At 39.1% G+C, this 15727-nt stretch overlaps 1 protein-coding gene across 1 annotated transcript in view; it reads left to right on the forward strand.

Annotated features, from left to right (window-relative positions):
• Positions 1–15727, forward strand: part of npas1 (neuronal PAS domain protein 1) — a 101053-nt gene that overhangs the window by 41201 nt on the left and 44125 nt on the right. Inside the window, exon 4 of the mRNA XM_088345379.1 lies at positions 11631–11698. Coding sequence (XP_088201505.1) covers positions 11631–11698 — 68 coding nt within the window. The remainder of the gene's footprint in view (positions 1–11630; positions 11699–15727) is intronic.

Below are 15727 nucleotides of genomic sequence, written 5' to 3' on the forward strand. Positions count from 1 at the left end.
AATAACACTTAATAACACAACCTATGAACAGGGGGCAGCACGGCGCCTCAGTGGTTAGCACGTGTGCAGCACAGTTCTGAGGTCATGAGATCACACCTTCCTGTGTGGAGTTTGTATGTTCTCCCCGTGCTTGCCTGTGTTTCCTCTGGGCACTCCGGTTTCCTTCCACATCACAAAAACATGCATGTCAGGTTAATTGGCCGGTCCAAATTGTCCTTAGGTCTAAATGAGCGAGTGAGTTGTCCATCTCTGTGTGCCCTGCGACTAGCTGGCGACCAGTTCAGGGTGTCCGCTGCCCACTGCCCGAAGATAGCTGGGATGGGCTCCAGCACCCCGCGACCCTACTGAGGATACGCGGTGCAGATAATGAATTAATGAATTAACCTATGAACACAATCCCAAAATGACCTCTAGAATTGGTTAATTTAATGTCTTTCAAAACCAGTTTTATTATCAGATACACCAAAGGCTTGTTTTCCTTGTTGTGCCTTTTTGTGTCTATTTATATCTTTCTGGATGACTCTTTGTTTTTGCCACTCTACAACCCCGAGCAAAAAGTATGGAATCAAACGTCTTGGGCATGCCCTCACCCAGACCTTTTATTCTGTAGAAAAATCTCAGATCACAAAAATCAATCATAAGGTCATTCCGAAGTGCAACATATTGGCATTCCAGTCAATGTGATGGCTTGTAAATAGCCCAGATCTCCACCCAATTGAAAACCTGTGGTGGAAATTGAAAAGAATTGTCCACAGCAAGGCTCCGACCTTCAAAGATGATCTGGCAACTGCAATAAAAGAGAGTCGGCACCAGATTGATGAAGAATACTCTTAGTCTCTCATCGAGTCCAATCCTCAGATACTGCTAGATGTCATAAAAGCCAAAGGTGCTGAAGCTAAATATTAGTGTTATGTTTTGATTGTTATTTCTTTGTCTGTTTTTTATGATTCCATGTTTTTTTCCTGCACTCGCTCTATAAAAGTATCATTTACTGACCGTTGCAATGCTTTTTCCTAATTTCTTTTAGTGTTTCTCAATGCCAATATATTGCACTTCGGAATGACCTAATGATCAGTTTATGTTTGTGATTGAGTTTTTTCTACAGTACAAAACGTCTGAGTGAGTACTTGTCCAAGACTGATGATTCCATACTTTTTGCTAGGGGTTGTATAACATTCGCCTCTGGTACTTTGAGTAACATTAGTAACAATCGAAAGCCTTTTCCCATGTCATCTACATGCCTAGTGATCTAGTGATTACTCAGTGGATATAGGCTAATTATATTTGTTATTGTCATTATTGCCACTGCCATCATTGGACAGGGCCGTGAGAATATTGTCAGACATTAAACTGCTTCCTGGTACAGAAAGGGTTGGGAACATTGCAATACACAATACAGCAACATCTAGTGGTCAAATGTTACATAGTGTCCCTTTAAAAAAAGAGTGAAACCTCTATCCAACCCCATTGTGAAATTGTCATCGGTTAAAGTTGTAAACTCTTGCCCCAGGGGGTGGCAAAGACACACCGGCAAGATCCGTTGCCTTCGTTTCTCACAGTTATAGAAGTTCTCACACAGAAGGATCTTTGTCTTCCGAGTGAGATACCGAGACCGCTGCGGGACCCCCATGCCACCCCCTCCACTTACCCCCTTGTACTCACGACTGTGAAAAAACACACGTGCACGGCAACACACAGCGTGTCCAGTGTTTTGCTTTCCTGGCCGGCCTATTGTACCCTGGCAGTCTTTAATAAATGGCCCTCTGTGTATTTGGGCAGCGCGAGTTTAAACTCATCCATCAGACCCCCCGCCACCTCAGAGCCAAACCGCCTGCCTCCCCCCTCCTCCTCCACTTTCCTCGCGTAACACCAAGCGTTTCCCTTCATGTGTGGACACGAGTCAGCGCTACTGATCACTTGGCGTCACCTTGTCCCTCTCGGGATCTCTCGATGTCTTTCTATGTGTGACCTTTGAGATTGTTGTGATATGATGGGTGCTGCTTCTTTTATGTTAGCACTCTAGTGACGGGTCATTTGCGAACGAAACGGCTCCATGAGCCGGCTCTTTCAAGTAAACAAAGAGAGTTCAGGTCCCCATCAGTAAGCAGGGTTGGGTAGGGTTACTTTAACTTGATTACTTTCAATTACTTTTGGATTACTCCAATACCAAATATGCTAATAAAAGACAAAAGAAACTAAATATGAATAAAATTACTAAATCTTGTGCAGGCTTGGGGAGTAACGGAATACACGGAATGGCAAAAATGATGTTGGCAAGCTGTTTGGCTTTATTTTCAGTTTGTTTCTGTCGCATTTTGTTAGTTTTGCCGGAGATCAAAAAGATCAAAGCCAGAAGAGAAAGCTTACCACGTGTTGTGAGTCATAATTTCATTCATATTTAGTTTCTTTTGTCTTTTATTAGCATATTTGGTATTGGAGTAATCCAAAAGTAATTGAAAGTAATCAGGTTAAAGTAACCCTACCCAACCCTGTCAGTAAGGAGCTGGCTTCTTTTAAAACGCTCTTTCTCTCACTATTTTGCTCTTTCTCTCCTTTTCCCTCTTTTCTTAATCTTGCTTTTTTTCTCTTATTATTGTTCTTACTCTCTCTCTCTCTCTCTCTCGTTTTTGTCTCTCTCTATTGTTCTCTCTCTGTCTTTCTCTCTCCTTGTTTTTCTCTCTATCTATCCTTATCTATTTAAAAGTTATTTTTCTTTCTATCTTTCTTTCTTTCTTTCTTTCTTTGTCTCTTTCATTCTTTCTTTCTCTCTTTCATTCATTCTTTCTTTCTTTATCACTTTGATTTGAGTGTATAACCTGCTCAGCATCTTGTCGCACTGCTGGCGTTTTTTTCAAAAGAGTTTCTTAATTATCTGCTGCCATTGCGAACAATTACAAAAACCCATTTAGAGCAGGAAAACACTTTGGTGGACATGGGCCCTAATTAGTGCTTAAGTCGCACCTTACAATAACCTGTGAACCACTAAAGAATAACTGGCATCCTGTCATAACAGCAATCACAAAAGCGGTACTGATATTTAATGCTATAAATTACCAAATCACGGTTATGAGTATTACATTTAATCAAATTTAAAACTCGTTTAAAATAGTGATTTGTTTTTTTTTACGGTGACTTAAAATAGTACAGAATCTGCATCGGAACATCACTGGTTATTTTATTTCTAAATAGATGATGTGATTATTTGTTTTTGCATTAAATTCCTGACTAGTTTACCATGCTTTGTGGATGTAACTTGTTTGCCTTGTCATTTCATAACTAGTGTATTTGGGATTCAATTTTTACAAGGGCGCAGATTCGTCATTGATCTAACTTCTCAATTTTACTTTAAAAAATTCACCTGTTTAATTTTTGTACATTCCCACATTCAAAATGTTCAAAATTTTGTTCGGGGGAGCAATGGCCCAGACAAAACTAGACTGTCCACCCACCAGGCTGTCACAGATGTCCATGGGAAACACTGTATTATTGAATTAGGTGCATAATGTTTCGCTTTGATAGGTCATATAAAGAAAAATGAAAAATATAAAAACCTGAAGAGCCGGTTGGGAGCTGAGTGAGTAGGCTCCAAACCGGATGAGTCGGTTCTCTAAAAAGAGAAGAAATTCCCATCACTATTGCAAACACTGACCGAGAGCACCCCCAGCAGAACCCCCCTTCCCTTCTAGCTAGGCGAAAGGGTCCCAGCACCAGACCCCCTTTCAAAACCTTGAATGGACTTCCCTTATTTATATTCACACGGTCACACTGGGGGACCCCAATCTCACAGTGCCACTGTGGCTTTGTCCGGCAACTCCGTATTTATGTGTGCGTTCCTGTGCGTGCGTCGAAGCTCAGAAAGTCTGCCGTGCGTTCTGTGCATGAGAAATCATTGCTGCGTGTATTCCGGAGGTGCGTCTATAACTCTAATGGAATGCCTCCCTCTTCTATTCACTGAACTCACATCAAAAGCAGGCAGCTGGCCAATATAGAAATAAATGTGTGCGTGTGCGCGTCCCCAGCACCGCTGTGTTCAGTTGTAACCCAGAGCGCCGCTTTCATTTTCCTGTCATAACGTGTATTGATTTCCGTCAGCCTTGCAGTCACACACGTACTTTTAACACAGATGTCCAAGGCTCACGCGGACAGGGAGGACTGTTCAAAGGTAGCCCTGTCCAAGTGAGATTAGTCACTCTTATATGCCCTCATGCACGCTCACAGGTGCTGCCCCACCACCCAACATAAACTGTACTGCAAATTCCAGACTACAGAGCGTCTGTTGATGAAAAGCCGCATGTGCAATTTTAAGGAAGAAACTTAACTTGTTTTTGTACAAGCAGCACCAGATTTTAAGCCCCAAACAGCCATAAAAAGGAACTTATTTACGTCCAGTTCTTACATTTTTTTAAAAAAAATCAGCGGGGAAATGTCTACTACAGAAAAGTAACAAATCATGCCGCGATTAATACACTCAAAGCTGTCAATCTTCATGGATCATATACATCCATGAATCCTTGAAAATACTTGATCTGCCAACACAGAAGCTCTATGCAGGAAAGGTCAAAGCCGACTGTACTTCCTCAGGAGGCTGGCGTCCTTCAACATCTGCAAAAAGCTCTTACAAATGTTCTATGAGACTGTTAGGGCACTGAAAAAGCTGCAATCAATCATGGACAATTCATCACATCCACTACACAGCATCATCTGGACACAGAAGAGCACCTTCAGCGACAGACTGCTGTCACAGTCTTGTTCCACGGACAGACTGAGGAGATCATTTCTTCTTCATGCCATGAGGCTCTTTTTCTCCACCCGCGGGAGTAAAAGCCCACATTAAACCACACCCCACATTGCATATTACCCTATTTTTATTACAGTGTGTATTTTATGCAGCACTATTTAAATACACTATATCAACACGTTACATTGGGTATTTATGTATTATATTCCTTTTTTATATTGGAAGTGTGAATTTCCCTACACTACAGGGATGAATAAAGTATCTATCTATCTATCTATCTATCTATCTATCTATCTATCTATCTATCTATCTATCTATCTATCTATCTATCTATCTATCCATCTATCTATCTATCTATCTATCTATCTATCTATCTATCTATCTATCTATCTATCTATCTATCTATCTAATTTTGTGTTTCCAATGATTTTTGTAAAATATTTGTTAATGCTTGACATTGTTGGCTTCACTTTGCCATTGCATTTCTTCCCTTTTGATTAACAGCATCTCATTTAGTTATATTGCGTTGTCGTATGAAGCGTGACTACACCTAAACATGTACTAAACATGTAATAGTGCAAAGATTACATATCAATTATGGAACATGCAAAAAAATTAAGGTAGTGGTAGATTTTTACTGGAATATATATATATATATATTTTTGCTAACGGTTTGCTAGATGCTACACCTAAACAAGGCACTATGAAATGTGTATTACTGCAAGAATTATGTATCAATTATAGACATTTATTAAAGGTTATGTAAAAAAATAAGGTAGCTTTTCCCAGGTGTAAATTGTAAAGGGAAATGTAAGCTACTGTCATTGTACTTTACACCTATATGGGGAGAGATTTGTCTCAAAAATATTTACACACAGATTATCCGAGTCCACAAATATTTTCACGATATACAGTACTTGAGACCTAAGAATCTTATGTCTTGATAATTGACAATACATCAGAAATACTGAAATCTGCAAAATACATGACTCAGACCGATATTTTTCTTTTAATAGTACTCGATAAATTGAAAACTTGGCTTTGACAGTCCTTAAAAAGTGCATGAATTTGGCCATGAAAAAGGTGTACAAACCCTGAATCCTGAGCAGCAGTAAATATGAATTTAATTGGTATAAATATTGTATATTTGCACGATTGCGATAAAACTGTATTCAGTTATACTTTGTAACGAAATAGAAGCACGCTAAGCCTTCTGTCGGTAATGAAGGTTTTATGCGACAATCTGAATGTTGTTGTCATTGTACTTCATAAACAGTATTCATTGAGCAGCGGAACCACGCAGTAACGCACCATGCAATAATGACAGTTCCGATTTTCTTAATAACACAGTGATCGTTATCGAGAAAAGTAATATATTCATTTGAGAATCATGCACACTGCTGTATCGCCTGCAACCCCAATTTTTGATTAAAAATTGGTTGAATAGTGGACTTTTTCTCAGCTCAAACTTTGTGGTTAGATAGACGGGAATCGAATCTGTGTGGTGCCCGTGAGAGCTCAGAATCCTAACATATGTCAATTTTACCACTGGTGGTCCAGTGATATAGATGACATATGAAAAGGCATTTGATTTTATCTCAAGGTCAAAATATTTTTATTCATGGTACCAACATAGAATTTACAATGCATTCATTAAATGTGCTTTAAAATCTGACTCATCATCAGAAACACCCAAGAGTTGTTCTAGTTGTGGTATTTTTTTGCCTTTATTTCTATTTTTAAAGGTGATTTTCTTTTTTCTCTATTCTCTTAACATTCATCTCTGGTACTGTGACATGAATATTCAGCGTGCTCACTGCGGCGACACTGGTTCGATCCCTGATGCATCCAATGTTTTCCGTTGTGGTCAGGAATATTTTTTGACTGATCATGCACAAATATGGTCACAACTCGTGTATAATGCGTACCCAAAATTTGAATACCTTTTAGGTCCGCGTTGTACACGAATAAATACGTAATTGTGTTCCAGGAACGCGTTCTTTTGTTACGCAATAGTCGCAACCCTGCTCTCCCTCCCACATAAAACAGTAAATGCTTCTGATTGGTGAATTAATTTTGCGAGGGGTCCACGTTCCAAAGAAAATGATCACACTCGCCTTGCTTAGCGTTTTTTCCTTTTTCTCGCCTTAGCCTAGTCGCATACCTATCTCCAACCTGCACCAGTGTATAATCCTGCCCCTCCCCCGCCTGCCTAACCACCTCCAACTCTATTTGTATTGTAATTGCCTGGGTAAACAGCACCACTTTGGCTCTGATAGCTTGTGTTTGGGATGCATTAAGAGCGGCCGGGCAGACACGGCAGGTGTGTGCGTGCATGAGGCCGGAATTGCAATATTGAGTGGCGTGCATCCTCTTGTGCTCTTTCAAATGTGCCGCATTGTTTGATTACTGCTTTATTGTTTTGGGCATTGTTTAAAATAAATAGGAAGTGGCAAGTTCTTGCATCTAAACAGTTGCGGGCAGAAATATCAGTTCTGAGCATGGTCGCAGTAGACTTGAGAGAAAGAAACCTAGCACATAATCAGGGGGGTACGAGCGTCAAATTAACTAAATAAGGAGTATTTTAAACTAAAATGCTATCTTTCTCTTTTAAGTATTTAAGTGAGTTATTTTTTAAGTACTTTTTATTTTACTCATTCTGAATATGTATTCCTTATATAATTTTGTTTTAGTATATTTACAGTCTTAAGATGATACAATTGTCATGATTCGCTAATTGCCTTCACCTGCGCTCACTCGCTCAGCCCCAGCTGCCACTCGTTCCCTAATTAGTCCTCCTCCAATTTAAACAGGTCATTCTCGTTCACTCCTGGTCAGTCCGTCTGCGAACCTCAGCGCATGCAAGGCAAGCACTTTTGACTCTGGGTCCCGTTTTGATCCTGACCTATTCCCTGTATCGGTCCCCTCTACAAACTCAGTTCTCCTATCCCGGCTACCCGTATCCTGAATTCTAGTTCCTGTATCGATCCCCGATCCAAGCTCTGTTCTCCTGTCCCGGCTGCCAGTATCCTGATTCTGTTTCCTGTATCGATCCCTGGCTTCCCGCTCGTCTCGGCTGTCCGACTTGTTCCGATCTCCAACCACGCTTCGTTCATGAGGGCTACCCGCTCCTCCTGCCCAACGAGCACCAGATTGCTGTCTTTTTCCTCTCGCCCAGACTTCGCCGATCCCTTAATAAAGCATTGTGTGAAACGTTACGCATTTGGGTCTCCTGCTCGTACCATTCATGAAAACAATACTTAAAAAAAAAAAGCTGAAAACCTTTAGCATCTATCATATTCTTATTCTATAAAATATTGCTTTTGTAATATTTTTTTTCTAATTGTTTTCAATGTTCTTTTAAATAGGTTAATTTTTTTAAGATTAAGCAGTTTTTAAACAACATTTTTGTCTATTAATAACGACCAAAAATATATGAATTAGTAATTATGTTTTTGTTCTTCAGGAAGATCATTTTCCTTTTGAATTGTTATTATATTTTTTTTTCTTGGTTAAATATATATTTAAATTATAAGACAAGTTAACCCACCACAAAAATGATTTAATTATTGTTTACTAGGAAGAAAAAAAACTTAAAAACAATACGTTATTTTTGTTTTTGAAATTAATTTTCATTTTAAATCATTTTAAGTATGTTTTAAATAATGTTTAATTGTATATAAATTTTTAACATATCTCATTTTAATAGAAAAAAGGGTCAAATTTATTATTTGCCATATTCTTGTTCCATAGTTTTCATTATAAATCATTTGAAGTAATTATTATTTTTTTTTTAAGATAGTTCAGGTCTTTTATGTCTTTTACTAGAAAAAAAAATCCCCCCAAAAATTATCATGATTTTCGCGTTTTTATTTTTATACTAATTTAGGACATATAAAAGTGATTTCTAGAAGATAATATTAACTTTAAATCATTTTAAGTGTGTTTGTCAGTGTATAAATATTCTTTTTAAGATATTCTTGCTCATTTTGAATTTCATTTATGTTTTATCAGAAGACCTCAGAGAATAATTTCAATTATTTTAGATATTTTTTATCATTGATCTTTTTATTTAATTTTGTAAATAAAATTTTACTGCCATAACCCTCAAAATCAATACGGGGGTTTTGTAGTAAAGTACGGATTATTCCGTTTCTTTTCAAGGTTTCCAGAAGTATGCGTTTGAATCCTATTAACCGATAATCCGAAATGCTTGATGGGCTCTGCAATGTCAAGCCGCTTTTGTCTCTGCTAATGTAAAAAAAGAAACCCTCGGCTGTGATCTTCATCTGAGTACAAACCAGACTTATCGTGCAGTAATGTCCTTTGAAAGCGAATTCATTAAAGTGAAATACTATCTACTTCTTAGATATTGCATTGTAATTAACTATGCCAAAAAGTGCTGAATCTTCAGGGATCCGTGATCCCGCCCCAAGCTCATATTTTTACACATCCGTTTAGTTGGACTGTTGTACTCTGTTCTTTCAAATGATTCCTTTTACCTGAAGGAAAACAATGTGCCCTTAACAATCTCCTTTTGCCTTTTTGGGGTCACCCGGGTTTTATCCCGGCTTACTTTGAACGAGCGGTAGGATATCCCTGATTGGTCGCTGGTTAACCTTTGACCCTGGCCTTCACACCAATTGATAAGATAAAAACTGCAGCGACATAGACTCATTAAGCGAGGTCACCTTGAGGGCTTGCCGTTTTAAAGAAATCAACGATGTGATTTGCTTTCCGAAAGTCGATCCACGTAGAGTATTTTCCAGACTATAAGTCGCTGTTTTTTTTTTCCATAGTTTGTTCTGGGGTGCTTCTTGAGCTAGGTTCACACTGCAGGGAAGTCTAGTTTTCTTGCACGGACGCGACCTGTGTCCGATCTAGTGAGGTCCGTCCGAACGGCACATGTCCGTATTTTTCACACTGGACCCAGGCCACACTGGTATGTGGTCCTAGATTGCAACTTCTGTGTGAACGGTCGAGACGCATGATTAGCAGCAGATGTATCTTCGAAAAGGTTGGAAATAGCAGAAAAACCAACAACCACAGTGGATGAAAACATGTAGTGCTATGAATTGACACATTCATGGAAGACAAACACTTGTTTATTTTCTAACTCATTGATCAACCAACATCACATCGCATACAACATATTGCTCGACGTCACCGCTGTAAACAACAGTGGCGCCCATTGATAAAGCGATAGTATCCTTTAGTGGTAGTTAACAACCTTTACATTCAAATCACACTACACGGAGAGCATTCAATGAAGGGAAAGCAATTTTTTGGATGTAATTATTATATGGAGGGCACAACACTCCGCTGTTGACATCCATGAGTACTTCCGCAGACATGACCGCATTGCTTGTGACGTCACGTTTCCTCTTCTGCGCCTGCGTACTAGTTGTGGCGTTCACACATGAGATACAAACGCAAAGAAGTCGAATTTATTTGGAAATGTTAAATCATCGAATTTCACCCAGACAAATCTGAATTGCGCATTGAGCTTTTCAAGGTGAACATAGCCTCATACTCTAGCGTGACTTATGTGTGAAATTAACACATTATTATATAATTTCACTTGTTGTTTTCACACTAAACCTTATGTTTAGAATTATTAACTCATTATTATGTCATGTCACATGTTATTTTCACACTAAACCATAAGAGGGCGCGCTAGGCCTGTGTTGATATTTTTAACATTGCCTATAATTTATATTAAAAACTGAGAGGGGCTAAACAAAAATGACACAGAAAAGAAAATCATATTCCGCAATTTTTTTTCTCTTTTTTTATTTTCCTTTTTGTTGAGTTTTACTTTTCATAGTATTTATCAATATTCTTTCTATTATTGTCTTTTTTGTCCTTTTTCAGTTTTTTTTTTCTTAATGTTTTCCTATTTCTCTTTTCAAAAGTAATAGGGGCCGTTTTGGTCACTTTGAGTCTTCGTATTCTATCTTCTTCCATTGTGCGCTTTGCACTCATTTCCAAGGGTGAGGCAGAATACAGCAACATCTAGTGGGGAAATAATACATACAGTTCCTTTAACTTTCATATTAGGGCAAGGGCCTCAAACTATCATCCTAGGGGCTGCAACTGCCCCCCAGCCTGTGAGTTTGAGACCCCTGGGTCTGAACAAAGGGTTATACGAAATAGGGAGTTTTCCACCTCCTAAGTTTTATTTTCCTCACAAGGCGCCCTCCAAGTATAGAAGTGATTGTCAGCCATTTTCACTGCTTTTTTCTGTACCTTATTTTTCCCCGAAATATTCAAGCTGTAACTCAGAAGGTAAAGCGCTTGTCTTGGGATCAAGAGGTTGCAGGTTAGATTCCCGGCCCCTTTGTGTTATACTGTGTGTCGAAGTGTTCTTGGGAAAGACACTGAATCTCTAATGCCCCCAATAAGCAGGTAGCTGCCTTGCATGGCTGACGCTGCTATCGGTGTGTGAGGTTGTGTGAATGGGCAAGTGTGAAGCACATTGTGAAGTGCTTTGGGAGGTCTTTAGTGACTTGAAAAGCGCTATATATATATGCAGACCATTTACATTTTCATTTACAAAATAAATGCCAATGGATCGGCTTAGTTCCAATGCTTGTTTTATCCAACTCACACCCCGGACATGTTAAATGAACATGCGGTGGAAGAAAAGTCATTCCTCCTCAAGTGTTAAGCCGGAATCCCAAGTTACCCTCATCATGACCTACCCCACACAGGGCCCATTCAAGCATGCCACAGACTTTAATTCTCTATTAATTTTATATCATTAATTAACAGATGAATGGCCACTTAGAAAAAGGCTCTTGCTATTAGCATGTGAAAGATTCTCTGAGGTCTTACTGAGCCTGTTCCCTTTGCTATGTGTTCTCATCCGTTTTATTTTGTTTTTTTCCAGTGAGACGTTCCTCGCGTTCTCTGGCTACCGACATCTTTGAGCAACACCTTGGGGCGCATCTCCTGCAGGTAACTGCTGCCACCTCTCATCTTCCTTACTGCCTTCCTCGCCACTTCACAAGATGTTTTCCTTCTAATTGTTGCCCTCAAGGCCAAGTTTTAATGTAAAATCTACAGAAGGTCATTGTCAGTTATTGGTAGGGTAAAGATATGTATGCAGAATACGTCAAATTAATGTATTGATTTTTTGGGTGATGATGGTTGAGACGTTTATTCTTTATTGATGAGGTCTATTGATCTTGTGGGTTCGATCGCCAACTCACCTCCAAACACGCTCCTTGCCCTGTTGTACTTGGGATTTTTGGGACCCACCTCCTTTTCTGCTTATCCAATCACATTAATTTATTCTCTTTCGGACATATTTGATGAACCACAGACTGTTGGAAATTGTAGTAGCAAATACAACTAGTAGGTGACTTATATTGTTACTGTTATTATATTCTACTTTTCTACCCCCCAAAAAACCCATATAATGAAACTATTATAAATTGAGAGCGAGGTAAATGCCATTTTATACTGTATCTTATACTGTATAACTATATTTAAAGCAAAACTATATTTAAAAATATAATCAATTAACAATATTTAAAAATATAATCAATTAAAAAATAAAAATGATAGATTTTACAGTATTTGTTGGACCAAGTTACCAATTGTTTTAAAAGCCACTCCCGCTTTCTATAAAAAAAAGTCTTTTTCATATTGGTCCCGTTGGCCTATAAGCCATTATTCATATAGAATATATATGACTTTGTGAAATTAGATAAAAACAATTCTTTACTAGCGCGTTTCGAAACTTTGCAACTTCTTCAATGACAGAATTTAGTGTTGAATTTGTCCTTACAGAGGGACACCTCCGTCTTCTTCTACACCGAAAACTAGCCTCATCTTCGCCCGTGCGGAAAAGGCGCTGTTTTAAAAAGCGAACGTCGTCTTCAACTACACCATAAATGCATGTCTTCTTCAAGAGTTAACATCCAACTTGTCTCAAAAGCTAGTGTTGTCATCTTCTACAGCGAAAGTTAACGTATTTTCTGCAAGGCGCATAAGATTATAAGGTGCACTGTACAAAGCAGAATTATTTTTCCTATGTAGGGCGCACCGGACTATAAGGCGCATGAAACTAAAACTATTGTAAGAGCTAGGGTTGCATCAAAAGAATCACAAGATTTTTTTTCAAAAACTTGTTTCATTAAACATAACTATTATGAAATCTTGTTTCGCCAATAAAAGAATAGATTAGTTATCAAATGGTTACTGTATATCGTAACAATTCAATTGTATGTATCGTATTTTCTGGTCTATTAGGCGCACCGGATTGTAAGGCGCAGTTTTGAATACCTGGAGAATTTCGGGTTTTCAGATTCAGAATTAGAATTGTCTTTATTTCCATTGATAAGAACGTATCGAACACTGTTTGCAATACCAGACACGGCGCCCCGGGATACACACACAGTTAAAAGATAAAAATAAGATTTAAAAATGTCAGGATAGATAGGCAAAAAAACTTTACAAGGGAGTGCTTTGAGACTGTCCTGAGTTGTAATAATCGTGCAATGAAAAGTAGTGCAATAATGTTTAGCAGCAACAAAAATTCCCAAATAAGTTGATAAATAAGATATGAGCACAAATTTTTCAACGCAACCGGCAAGATTTATCTTTTTACAGTCTTGCGCACTTGTTTAGGATGGTGATGGCTCTTGGGCCCTGTCTCTGAGCCTTCTAATACTTGTTTTTTTAAGAAGAGGTGGTGGCCGCAGTTTTAAGTGTCCTTTATAATGCTGTTGCGCCTTTTAGTACGGAAAATACAGTGCAATTGTATTTGTCCGCCCCAAATGCTATCGTCCTCTTATTCTCTGGCGATACTAATCTTTTAGCAGTGTCTTTATTGGATAAAATGTAGTTAAAATTGTTATTGTTTTTTTAATTTTTAGACAAAAAATGTTTTGTTTTTATTTTAGTTTGATTGCTCTGTTTGAATTCATGACACCCACACAACGTTGTCAATTTCTTATTGGAGGTATATGTCAGTGGGTGTGGCCAGTGAAAAACTGGACTCACAGTTTGAAATGTTTTTGAGTGGTTTTTTTTTCGTTGGCTTTAGTCTTTGCTGTCTTCTTCTACCTCAATTTTCACCCAAATATTCCAACAAGCTCGAGGCACCGTCATACTGCACGGAGTCAGGTAGCGCCTGTTGATTTCAGCTAGCCATCCAAGTTTTATGGCCAAAACACACAAGTGCAGATTGACGGACTCCAAGCAGTTAAAAGGGAATTGTGTATTATTTAGTGCTTCCTAGTGGGAAAAAATACTTTGTTCTTTTAAAAAAATGTATTCATTTGCCTAATAAGCAAAAAAGTAGATACATGAGATCATATAGACGTACAGTTTTTAAATGCGAGATAATTTGTATTAATATGAGGCTCACCTAGAGTTAGCTGACACAATTGGCCGCCATGTTTCACTCCATGGGTACCCCAAAAGCCAAAAACCTTGTAAAAGGCTGGGCGAAAAAAAAAAGATGTGAACGCGTGACACATGAAACCTGGACTGTATAAAAAGAGACAAAGAAACGCAATGAATAAAAAAAAAAAAAAAAAGTCAGCGATAGGGTAGCTCAGCCTTCCCTGACGTAATGATTGACATTTTAGGCTTGACCGTGTCGAAGTTCAGATCGAGTCAGGCTTGGACTCTGGTTTAAATCCTACCTCTGAGCTGAAAGTGGCTGATAAAACATTTTCCCGCTTTACTATAAAGCCCCGCATCTGGAACAGCTCAACAGGGAGAAGCAACAAAAATAAGCTGATAGATAGTTCGTAATTGTTTATTGATGGAAACAATATAAGTAAAATCACATGATTAATATATTTTTAAGCCATAAGAGAAGTCTTTGTAGGCTCTCACGCCCCATCACAGGTTGATAGTGATTTATTTTATACTAGCTGAAAAACATCCAAGACAACAACGATCACAGCACCGAGCCCTCTGACCTGTAGACTTTGCACAAGTGTCGGCTGAAAAGCGTGGTACAAGAGGACGGCCCGGGGGGGTTGGATGAGGTGCAGCGGGTCGACTCCGGCAGAAAGGTAACGCCGCAGATTACGAAGGAAAGACGCCAGTTGCAAGAGCAAGCGGAGCAGCGAGGGATAAGGGAAAACTACAAGGATTAAGGCAGGAATGGAATAAGGGAGGCGTGGGAGCAGGTGGAGTGAGGTTGGGATTTTAGAAGCGAGACAGTTTGTGGGGAGGAAATAAAAAATAAAAAGCACACGTCCGCTCTCCTCTGGCATTTTAAAGAGGGATGGGAGTCTTGGGTAGCGGTGTTGATAGGAATCAAATTAACACGGCGGAAGAGAGGAGGAAAAAAAACCTACGATTCTTCCTTCTCCCCAGCCGTCCTCCGGCCTTAATAGCTTGATAATTGCACTTTAGTTCTCCGACATTCAGGCGGCTGGTTTTCTAGTCGCCGCGACACGCGACTCCCCTCGCCCGACTCCCCGTGCATTTGCATACTGGATGTGTCGCTTGCATAAATTACAGCTGCCACTTTAAGCACCCGGCCCGGCAAAATAGCAATCATTCTTTACAGCCAAGTGGCCTTGCTCCCTGTGTGTGCGTACGTGGAAGCTTGTTGTGACGATTAATATTTTTCTGTGAAGCAGTCCTCTCTAATGGGCTGCTTGTATACCTTTCACTTCTCATTAGACTCACCGCAGACTGTAATGACTCTGGTTTTATCTGTGTCTCTGTTGCTGTCTGCATATGCATGTGCCTGTGTGTTTGTGTAAACTTGTGTGTGTGTGTGTGTGATGTGATACAGTGTATCGCTTTACTTGTGAGTTCATTACATCTGATTGAAGCAGATCGGTGCGAGCGCTACTCTGCTCTGATGTGTCTCGTGTTTTAAGCTTTGTGTTCTATGCAGAGGTGCGTAGTGACAGAGTACCGTACATGCATGCCGTTACATTTACTCGAGTAGGTTTTGGGAAATTTTGTACTTCAAAGAGTATTTTTACTTTTACTTGAGTAAATTTGTGG

This window comes from Urocampus carinirostris, chromosome 10 (genome assembly GCF_059441175.1).
Source record: "Urocampus carinirostris isolate Australia breed hairy pipefish chromosome 10, RoL_Ucar_1.0, whole genome shotgun sequence".
Taxonomy (NCBI): Eukaryota; Metazoa; Chordata; class Actinopteri; order Syngnathiformes; family Syngnathidae; genus Urocampus; species Urocampus carinirostris.